This window comes from Pinus tabuliformis, chromosome 1_1, assembly GCF_031772625.1.
Source record: "Pinus tabuliformis cultivar Carrire ecotype Pingquan chromosome 1_1, CPIR1, whole genome shotgun sequence".
Lineage (NCBI taxonomy): Eukaryota > Viridiplantae > Streptophyta > Pinopsida > Pinales > Pinaceae > Pinus > Pinus tabuliformis.
In genome coordinates, this window is record NC_142297.1 from 278,454,918 (window position 1) to 278,466,801 (window position 11,884).

At 35.5% G+C, this 11,884-nt stretch overlaps 1 protein-coding gene across 1 annotated transcript in view; it reads right to left on the reverse strand.

Moving 5' to 3' along the window:
- Nucleotides 1-9,667: 9,667 nt before the first annotated feature.
- LOC149212618 (disease resistance protein RPV1-like) overlaps nucleotides 9,668-11,884 on the reverse strand; it is a 27,951-nt gene continuing 25,734 nt past the window's right edge. The window contains exon 2 of the mRNA XM_089388754.1: nucleotides 9,668-10,239. Within this exon, the coding sequence (XP_089244880.1) occupies nucleotides 9,668-10,239 (572 nt within the window). The remainder of the gene's footprint in view (nucleotides 10,240-11,884) is intronic.

Sequence of the window (11,884 nt, forward strand, 5' to 3'; positions counted from 1 at the left end):
ATCAATTCTTTCGTAAAAATTGCCCAAGTGATAAATTGTTTACGAGAGCAAAGCCATTGATACCATACAAACTGATTTGGTTCCAAATATACAGTTGCCATACGTACCTTTTGTGTGTTTTGCACATTATTGAGATCGAAGAGCTGCTCCATCTGTAATATCCATGTGGCGGGATCCTTGCCATCAAACTTCCTCATATCAATTTTTGGAATATGGTGGGTCTTCGATCCAACATTAGAGTCTATGGAATCATGATTAACATTTCTTTGGTTCACATCATGAGTTTCCTTTACAACCTTTTCACCATTAGTATGTATTTCTTGTAGAAAATTTGTCAAATCTGTCTTCAAATCTACTATGTTTGTCTTCAAATATATCTTCAAATCATCCATCTTATCTTCCATGCCCTTTATCTTAGATTCCACACCATTTATCTTAGATTCCACGCCATTTATCTTAGCTTCTGTTAGATTTTGTGAGCGTGACATTTGTTGCACTTGTTCTTGTAATTTTGATATATCATGTAGCATTTCTTCCTCTTCTTCATGAGTCATGCTAGAGCTTTCAGGTTCCTTACTAGGTGTTTGCATTTTCTTTCCTCGGGGCATCAATTACCAATAATAATTCTTTACTATGCCCTTTGAATTCCTTCAAACCAAGCTTACGCAAAAATTATAAAAAAAACTACACACCTTTTTTCACTTTGTAGAAGCCTGATATTGAATCTAATGTATCTCTGTAATTTCGGATCATCCAGTTCTGAAATTACAACCTGTGGTAGCCTTCTGCGTCCTCTTTCCAATGCCACAAGTCTGACCCAAATTAGTTTTTCCAAGGAAGAGTTATGCGAAATCTCCCACAGTGACTTGATTATAGACTAGTTCAGTAGAGCAAACTTGTACGACGTGCCACGAGTCACTGTTTCAACCTATGGATCTGAAAAATGCATGCAAGAAACTACAATCCGTCCTCTTTCTGTACCTTCTTACGAAATTTCAATCCGATCTCCAGAGAGAAAGTTATGACGATTTTCCCCAGGTCACCTGTTTGGAATGTAATTCAGGAATCTGCAAAAAGACCAACTTACTTAGATCATATCTCCGCACATATAGCATGAAAAGCTTTGAATTCGGACCCGAGGTTCAGTGCGATTTCTTCTCAAATGGGTTTTTTGCAACTTCTAAAACATCACAGAAAAAAGTTATAGCGAAAATTCCACGATGACCTGTTTGGAGCAACGAAACCCTAGAATCCAAAGCTTTGATACCAAATGTTATGAAACCAGCTCAAGAAAAGATAGAAAAGATAGATCAACGCCTTAGAATTCAGCCTCTTCGAGGGGGTAACCTCCTTTACATTACATAAATGAACAATTCTTCGATGATACAATTGAAAAGACCTCCTTTCTATATATAGGAGTCTAAGGGGTCATAGCATAATCAGAGCCGACATAACAATAATAATGTAAGGGCACAATAATAACAATAGTGGGCTTCTATGGGGCACAATAGTAACAATATGGTCACTACATGGGTACATCAATATAATAAGTGGGTTGTACTAATAACAATAATGGGTTACACAAGTAGTATAGGGGCCTAATAGATTTTGTCTTACATTATATGGATGTGTGCTATTTCATAAACATGTATTTGACAGGAATAACGATGGGTTTCAAGTTATAGTGGATTCGTCAAGGAATTGGAGTCCCTTGAGAGATGATATATGTACATGTTTAGTTACAAGTAAGTGTTCTTGGCACAACAAGGTAAAGTAACTAGTATGTTATGTTCATTTATTCATTGGCAATTATGTATTTATGACAGTATGATGGAGAATTGCATGGAAAAATAGACTGCCATGAAATATTGAAAAAGGCTTTGGTTGAGATTTCCCTTGGAAGCATTGGGAACCCAAGGGGTTGAGTCATGGTGTTTGTTGCTAGTCTTATGATTTTAGTGTCTAGTGATTTGTTTGAGCTTGATTTTCAATTTTGTTCATGTCTAGTGCATGGCCATGCCACTTTGTTTGTGGTTTCCTATTGGTATTGGTTTTTCATGGTTTTCTTCTTGTTTGTTTCTTTTTCTTGCCTTTTATGTTTTGAGGGTCTTGGGAATTGATTAGGGAAGAGGAAAGTTAATGGAGATCGGGGATAGATGAATGAAACTCAACAAGTAATGTAAGACCCTGATGAATCCTAATGCATGTATAAGGGCACCTAAAGGAAAGGATATGGCAGCGGGATATATTGGTTGGGCCCATTGGGGTAAATGGACAATGGCAAGATAGTCACGAGAAAGGTAATAAGAAGAAGTAAAGTAAATGGATTTGAGGTGCTAGAGGCCTTGGCTATGTTGGGAACTGTCGTTCTCAATGTTGTGCATGTTGTGTACGGATAAAGGGAGTTCTCTTAACATTGAACTTATGATATATGGTAATTATGTTGTGATCATGATTATATTGATTTCTATATATGTATACATGTATATATGTATGCCATTGTCTGCCAGGGTCATCAAAGAGCATGATTGTTTTATATATATATATATATATATATATATATATATATATATATATTGTATGTATGACATTAACTTACAAGGTCATTAGGGATCATAATTGTTTTATGCGAATGTTTATATGTATATATGTATGTATGTATGTATGTCATTGTCTGACAAGATCATCAAGGATCATGCTTTTGGAGGGATGATTTCTTATGTAGGTGAATGACATGAAGAGGCTCCTAGTTTATGAGGAATCAAGTGGGAAGAGTATCCTTGACATGTCTATGAGGTTAGTATCGTTTAAGAATTTATATTATGTGCTTATACTATGTCTATATTTATGTTATGGACAAGTTATACTAAGGGATACATCATTAGAATGAAAGAAGTGCAATATGTGACATGATGGGACAGGAATGGATAGTGGAAAGACACCGAAGAAAGGATGCTTGGTAGACACGATGTGGTCTCTGAATGTACAGTACTGATATTGTGTACATGTTGCATATGTGGTGTTGTGTACATGTTTTATATGCGGTGTTGCGTACATATGGTGTTGTGTGCATGTTGCACATGCACTATTGTGTACATATGGTGTTGTGTACATGTTGTATATGTGGTGCTATGTACATGTGTTGTGTGCATGTTTTACATGTGTTATGTACATGTGGGGTTGTGTGAATAATTGTACATGTGGTTTTGTGTGCATGTGGTGTTGTGTACACATCGTGCATGTGGCGTTATGTACATGTGGTGATGTGTATAGTTGTGTAGGTGATGTGTACATGTGTGGTTGTGTACACATTGTGCAGGTGGTGTGGTGTACATGTGGTGTTATGTACATGTTATGCAGGTAGTGCTATGTACATGTTATGCAGGTAGTGCTATGTACATGTGGTGTTGTGTACATGTTGTGCAGGTAGTGCAGGTAGTGCTATGTACATGTGGTATTGTGTGCTTGTCATACATGTTTTGTTGTGTATATGTGGTACCGTTTTATGTGTATTGTGTATTCGTTGTATTGCAACATGTGTGTTCGTTGTATTGAATGATGTGTACACACATTTATTGTGTTGTACACTAGGTGTAGGTGTAGGTGTATGTGCTGTGTTGCACAGCGTGTATGTGTATGTGTTGTACAACGTGATAGGACAGACATGTATCAAATTGTCTTGACCCTTGTTGCTCATATTGAAGGTTGAGGCGGTTTAGTCTCTAGATGCCCTTGTTGTTAATATTGAAGGTTTTGGCAGTTTAGTCTTTGGATGCCCTTGTTGTTTATATTGAGGGTTGAGGAGGTTTAGTCTCTGGATGCCCTTGTCATTGATATTGAGGGTTGAGGTAGTTTAGTCTTTGGATTCCCTTATTGTTGATATTTAGGGTTGAGAAAGTTTAGTCTCTAGATTTCCTTGTTGCTAATATTGAGGGAGGAGGCAGTTTATTCTCTAGATTCCCTTGTTTCTTGAAGAGAAAATAAGACATTGGGTGCTAGCTGGGGTTGGCAAACCAAACTAGTGTGTATACGTGGTTAAAGAGAAGAGAATACATTGGGTGCTTTTCAGGTTTGGCAAACCAAACTAGTGTGTATACATGCTCAAAGAGAAGAGAAGGCACTGGGTGCTTGGCAGGTTTGGAAACTAATCCAACGTGTGTAAGAAAAGGACAAAGAACAAAGGCAAAAGAAAAGAATCATTTGAAAGATAAGTATTGGTATTTTATTTCAGTTTTTTTATTATGCATATGATTCCAATTTATGATGGTTACATGTGATCTATGATTATGATTTATGGTGGTTACATGTGATCTATGATTCTGATTTATGATGGTTGTGTTTTGAGCTAACGGGATGTGATATGTTTATACATGATTATTTGATTGAAGAGCTAGTTTGACTTGTTGTGACAGGAAGTAAAAAGAATTGCAAGTGTACCTTATTGACAGGCCACCAATCAGGTATGATTTGAATTTATTTCAATTCCTTTTTAGTCTAATGGAAATTATGTGCCTGGTCCAAGAAGGCAAGGAAATGCCTAGTTTGGGTGGTTGAAACTAACTGTAAGGATTAGCAACAACAACAAAAGGAATTGGAATAGGTAGCAGTATGTTAGTAAGCATTCAAGAGTAGGGCTATTATGGGACACTGGTACCCAATAGTGTCCATTGATTTCCATGAGCATGCTATGATCGATATGATGGTTTTGAGGAAGGGATATGCCTTGATTTTTGGACCTTCCGATGCGAGGAAACCTTGCCAAGGGATGGATCGTCTAGGAAAGGGAATACTGGAGAACTTGGAAGGTGAGTGACTACATGAAAGGGAGTGACCAGATTGCCCAAGGGACTATGTAGTAGAGAAGGAAAGGTTGGGGAATGGATTTGTTTTGGTCATTAGAATTTAATATGGAATCAGAAGCACATTAGGAGTGTGCCTTAGAACAATGAGTCAGTATTTATTCACTTAGAGAACAAGTAGTGCAAGGATCCTAGTATTGGACATTGGATGATGGTTGAATTTGGCAGTGGATTCTGGACTTCCTAGGAAGGAGGTGAATCCTAATACTAGTTTGAGGGTGGAGGTGTAAGCCTCTGGATTCCCTTGCTGACTAATGCGGGAACAATATCCTTTTATTCACTCGTTAGAGAAAATGTGCATATGTATATGTGTATATTATTGTAAATATTGTATTGAGCTGATTTATAAAGCTCCATAAACAATATAGCTATTTGCTGGTTGAAGCAAATGTGCATAAGTATATGTGGTTTTTATTATCAATATCATAATGAGTTTTGTTATAAAGCTCCAGTAAACGATCTGATTGTCATTTTTTAGCAGGATGTCGTTGTAAATACTACAACGAGCTAAGTTATAAAGCTCCATGGGCAGTATGTTTTTATTTTCAATGGTCTTGCTAGTCATAGGTGTCATAGAACATTGAGGTTAATGTTCCCCCACGATCCATAAATTGTCGTGGATATTCCACTAGATAGTTCGTCACAACAAATCTGATAATATTATATTAAAAATATGAGATTCTACACTAATATAGTTTTATTTAATTTCTAGATCTGTAGATCTCGTTGTAATTAGTGCACATGTAAAAGTAAATTATGCAAAAAAGAAGATAACAAAAAAATAAGCTCACACACAAATAAGACACAAGATATTATCTCTGGGAGACCCTTTTGGGAGAAAACCCAGATGGAAGGTGAGGTTTCTTCGTTCTCTTTCTCTGTCTAGAAATATGGCTGCAAATACAAAGAAGTAATGTATGTGGCCCATGGGCTGCTATAGTGCACAAATCCTCTATGTGTGCTCTACCTCCTATCTCTCCTAGCTATCTTTGCTCATCTATGGAACAAATGCTCTCAAAAGAATGGAATGCATCTTCCTCGTAGTGGCACAGTTATAACACAACTCGATAACCTAATAGTGGTTAAGTTTGATTACATCAACTCTTAACTAGAATTACAAAATAGAATCTTATGAGTCTTCTACATAAAAAACATGTAGCTATCCCCTTTTCCATGAATAATGGGGGTTGACGCAGTATCCTCCTCACCTATAGGTGTGAAAACAGGAAGGTCAACTTTTGAGTGGCATAAATTTCTCATACGGACTCCGATTGATGTGATTCTTATGTCGTTGGAAATATTTCTGTGTGTAAAATAGCATGAAAAAGTGTGGTACTTATGCAATGATTTTTTACCCCAAAAAAATGTCGTTTGATGCCTCAAAATGCTCCGAAAAGGTTTCAGACTCCGTTTCACCAATCTAGGTCCCGTTGGTAAAAATGGTCCTATGAGCTGATTCCTCCATTTTTTCCACTCCAAATGCATTGGGATGGATGACAAACAATATAATGATATAATTTAGATCACCCCAAAAGGGAGGGGTTTGTAACAACCTCGGATTAGAGTTCATGTAATAAAGTTAATAAAGGCAAAATAAGACCAAGGTCATGAGGCATGGATGTTCATTTTTGTTTATTATGGCTAAGGAAATTGACAAAGGCATTGACAAAGGAAAAGAGGCATTAATTTGCATTTATTTATGAAAATACATGAAAATAGGAGAAAAGGGAGATGAAAGGTCACAACTTTGCATGAGAGAACAATTGAAGGAAAAATAAAGGAAAATGAAGAAAATAGAGGCCTCAATAATAAAAAGGAATATGAGGATCAGTTCACAGTCTTTCGTTAGTTTGGATTTAGAATTAGTCTCAGAGAGAGAAGATCACTAAGAGGAGAAAGCAAAGGAAGGCAAAGGAAGGAAAAGGAAAGAAACTGACAAGTAAGGAAAAGTTAGATTAAGCAGCTTCAAGAGGAATACTTTCAAGCAACAGGTTGCATGTGTGATTTCCTAGCTGGTTTGTGAATGCATGGTACATGCATGTGTGTATTTGGATCTCTTGTAGTTTGTGGCATGGGTTTTTCCAGGTGCGATAGTGGTTTCATCCTTGCCTTTACATTTTTAAATAACCATGGTGTGATAGGGTTCTTTCATTTAGTTGAGATTTGAATATCCAAATGTTTTGGAATAGGGTGAGGTGGTCTTAGGAAAATTCCCATAGGGCCTAGGAATCCTTTGATTAGTTTTGGCAGGATTGCGGTAAATCCTGAGGGTGGAGACAATCAAATTCTTTAAGGTATTGGTGAAGAAATTCTAAGGCATCCAAGCTTGTTTTGGACCTAGTAATCCCCTGACCAGTTTTGGCGGGATTGTGGTAAAGCCTGAGGGTGGAGGTGGCCTAATCTCTGAGAAGTCCTTGTTGTTTATGTGCTTGTTTTGGGCCTAGTGATCCCTTGACCGTTTTTGGTGGGATTGCGATAAAGCCTGAGGGTGGAGGTAGTTTAACCTCTAAGAATCCCTATTTGTTTTGTTTTGAGTCCCACATTTATGCTTGGAACATGACACATGGGGTTATTGGCTGAAAGAAATATTTTGTTCAACGAAATCTATGGTTGGGTGGTATATGGAAGTCCCTGACTTGGTTGGCTTTTGCATATGTTAATAATATCTCTTTTCCCATTGTTTTTCATGAGTATTTTTACTTGATATTTTGTGGCTTGATGGTTGTTATATCATGGATATTATTCTGGTTATATGTTGGTTATAAGCATGGTTTCATAATAGGTTCTAGCTATGGCTCTTGACATGTTTTGATTAGTTGATGAATTGTTATTGAATGCATGATCTAATAAGTGTTATTGCAACTATTATGAGAGGGCACTAGACCTTCATTATGATTCTTAGATAAGTATCAGACCCCTATGTTTAGATATGCTTTCATGACCAGTAGATTACATGTTCTCAATATGTTTGACAAAATTACTGTCATGGTTAGATCTGTTTAGGTCAAGTTTTTGATCAAGTTTGGTATGGATGGATTTTTCTTGATGTTGTTTATCATTCTTGAAAGTTTCACTGAGTTCTGGGTTGTGCTATGGAGGCTAACCTAGAATTTAGGCTCAAAATTTGGGACCACACCATATGAATTGAAGAATTTGGGTAATAACCACAACCTGTTAGGCTTATGCATGCGGTTGGAGGCCCTCAACTGCATGCAGGCCTTGTCATGCATGTGGTTGGGAGCCTAGGTGAGAAGAAAGTCATTTCAACTCGGGATTTAGGCACTAGGAGTGTTTGATTAGCTCATTAGTGTCTGGTAGCTCCTGAGGAAGGTCAGTAAGGTTCCATTTTGTTGATTCCACTTCCTTAACTATAAATAGGAGGTTGAGTCATGTCATAGTATCCTTAAGCTCATGTTTACCCCAAGGGGCGGTGAAATTGGGTAAATGTGGGAGGGGTGGTTACAATGTATAATTTCTTACTAGTGGTTAACACATTAATATGCTTTAGGTCGTGTAAGGTGTTATAGGGTTTTAGTCATAAATCAATTAAAGGTAGAAATAGAGTCACAAAAAAAACATGTGATTTTAACATGTCCAACCATAAAGGTTTAGACAAAGAGAATATAAAACAAACATCTCATTTCTCTATCTTCAATTGGATTTAAGCACCTAAGAATCCAAAAGAAAACATCACATAAACTTGAAATTTCGAGTGTTTTGAATCAAAACATAGAGAACAATGTAGTGTTCTAAAATATCAAATATAAACCTAAATGTTAAAGTTCTCCTTTACTAATATTTTTCATCATATAAATATTTTATAATTTATCCATCTTTTATTAATTTTATAAGAAAAATCCTTCCAAATCTTCTTGAAATTATAAGAAATAACATTTATTTTTTTTTATTAAAACTAAAATCAATAATGAAATAACATTTATTACAATTTTTCTATTTAAATAATTTTCAATTTAAATCTCCCATCCTATTATAAATTCAAAAGTAATACATCTAACAAACAAATTAAAAAGGATTAATTAGTATATATCATTATATAATTTATATATGATTTATTATATGGATGGTAATATTTAATTTCTATTTACCTTTTTTATATATTTAAAAAAAATATAATTAAAAAAAAACATGTAAATATTACAAAATTATTAATATAATTCAAATGAAGTATCAACCTTATAATATATTATGAAATATATATTTTAATGTATAACATAGTCTTTATTGAATATGGTAAGCTATTTATATATCTCATGGTTACATTATAAAATTTAAAAACAATAAGTTAAAAAACTTATTATATTTGTAATTCATAAACTGTAAGATTTAATGGTACATTGTAATAAAATAGTTCGATATAAATTGTTATCATTACGATATAAGTGTTGATATTATATATATTTTTTCAAATTTTTATTTATTTATTTATAATAATTCAAAAATAAATTTTACAAAAATAATTTAATTATTAATTTTAACCAATCAAAAAAAAATTGAATTACAGAAATTTTAAAAATAATTTTAATTTTTAGAAAAAAAAACTAAAAATTATATAATTTTTTTTTTTATATTTAAAAAAAAAATTGAAAACAAAAAGTCAAAAACCTTTGACCCACAAATGGTTACAATATAAATCTATCTATTGACAGGTATAATAAATGCAGTTGTCTATAATATGGCTTTTTGGAAGTCTTTCCGGTGGGTTTTTCCGATCAAAATCCGGGAGCAATTTATTTGAATGGCAAGTTTGATAGCTAGTTTCTGCACAATCAAAGCGTCCCAGGGGTTTTTCAGGGATCCAGTCCTGTGAGCTTGTATATGCATGACTCTACAATTCCCCTTCTTATAAGAACATCCTTATTACGAGAGGTAACTAAAATCAAGCTACCGGATGGCAGGACATCCTTAGCTGGTGAAAGTAATGCAACCATTTGCTTAATATCATGTATATCATCTAAAATGATGAGAGCTTTAGAAGCTACGAGATACCTTCCCAGCATCTCTATACCTTCATCGATGCTGTTTATCTGCTCATTCCATTGAGCCAAGTCCTTAAGAAGTTGACTCTGCAAGGAAATTAAAGGTTCACCTCTAACATCAAATAAAAAACAAGATCTATTGAAATGAGATCTCCGACGGTTAAATATTTCTTTTGCGAAGATTGTTTTACCAACCCCTCCAAGTCCTACAATTCCTATAACTCTGGTCTTCTCACTTTGCTGCTGCAAACACACTTCCTTTTCAAAATCTTCAATTTTCTGTTCCAAAGTGATTGGATATTTGCAAACGTGGAACTCTCTTGGAACTCTTTTTAAGACTCCTTCCACGATCTTTTCCAGGAGCTGCTGCTCGTCACTAAACACTATCCAGAATAAAATTGCGAGTCAGAAATGCAATAAATCTAATCAATTAAATATAAGGCTAGCAAATTAAAGTTAAGACTGACAGAGAATTGGAGTGCAGTTCTCACCCATTATAAGATTCCAGGTCAAAACCGCTTATGTCTACAACATTAAAAGAGCGTGCTTCCACTCTTTAATAATGTTGGGGTCATATTGCGGCTTTTTTTTACCAGTTTGAAGGTGGATTGTTTTCTTTTCTCCAAGCTTGCTCAGCGATCGAGCATACACACCATTTTCGCCCCTCGTAGAGCAGAGCATGGGAAGAAACCATGGGAGCATTCGAAAAACCCACGGGAGCATGCGTAAGACTCTAGCATAGAGTCCAGTTTCGCGCTGCGTCCAACGAAGTTCTGATGGCTGCACATGGTAGAAAACAGGAATGATAGGTGCCTTCGACTTCAACATCAATACGAGTTCTTTCAAACACCACACCGATTCTGCACATCTGGGAGAGAAAATAGCAATGTGAACGCAGGTTGTTTGAATAGCGCCTTTGATTTGACAAGTTAGGCCATCTCCCTCTTGAAAAAACATATAACAACGATTTTATATGCGGAATTAGAACTTTAAAGAATCGTAAAAACTGCAATAAACTTTTATGCCCAGTAAAAATGCAAGCAGAAATACGATTCTTTACATGTGGAATTAAATTCTTTAAAGAATAAAAAATGAAGGTTTAATGCCTAGAATAAATAAATTACCTCCTGCCATTGATAATAAAATTTGAATACCAGTAATAATTTTTGATTATGTGAGCCTCCACCAGCAGATGAGTTTGCACCAGTTGTACGCTCAGTCAAACCATTTATGCAGAACAGAGCCTTGTGGGAACAGAGTCTCCCTATGTGTTCAAAATAGAAATGGTGCTCCGGTCATGCGTCAAACATACTCTACAGAGTCCATATTTCATCCATGCCGCTTGTGTGAGCCTTTTGACTTGCCGTAAACATGAAATCAAGTGCATATGCAGCAGAGACTTCGGGGAAACATCATAGGACTGTTATGAGAAGAGATGAATACCCAAACAGAGAGCACTCTTATTCATCAAGCTGTGAAACTTAATGGAGACAGGAAAAATCACTACAGAAAATCTGAAGGCACTTCTAGACTCTGCTCTCTCAACTTGATGGTGTAAAACTGAAGAGGATTGAGATGCAATCTTGGGGACCAAACAGATAAATTTATAGCCAAGCTTCCATCAAGCTTCTGATGGCTATGTGTCAGGTGTTCCACAGATCAAGGTAGAGAACTCCAGATGGAGTAATGGACCACTTCAGAAGCTTCCAACAAGAAAATTAATTAACTGTAGTTGATTTCCTTAATTTAAGGAAATTACTACAGTTGGTTTCCAGATATTAAGGCAGCAGTTGGTAAAAAAATTAATGGAGCTTAACATTCTCCCACTTGGTCCATACTTCCAAACTTAATGTCTCAACTTAAAACCCATTGATAATCTGTATTAAGTAATAGATACATGAATCATGGTGATAAGTCCTCTTATAACGAGTATTATCTTCCATGTATTACTATGTATTTATTCTTATTAGAATTTATGTGGTAACAATTTCTTAATGAATAAACCTTATGTTTATTCTTGGTCCTTCT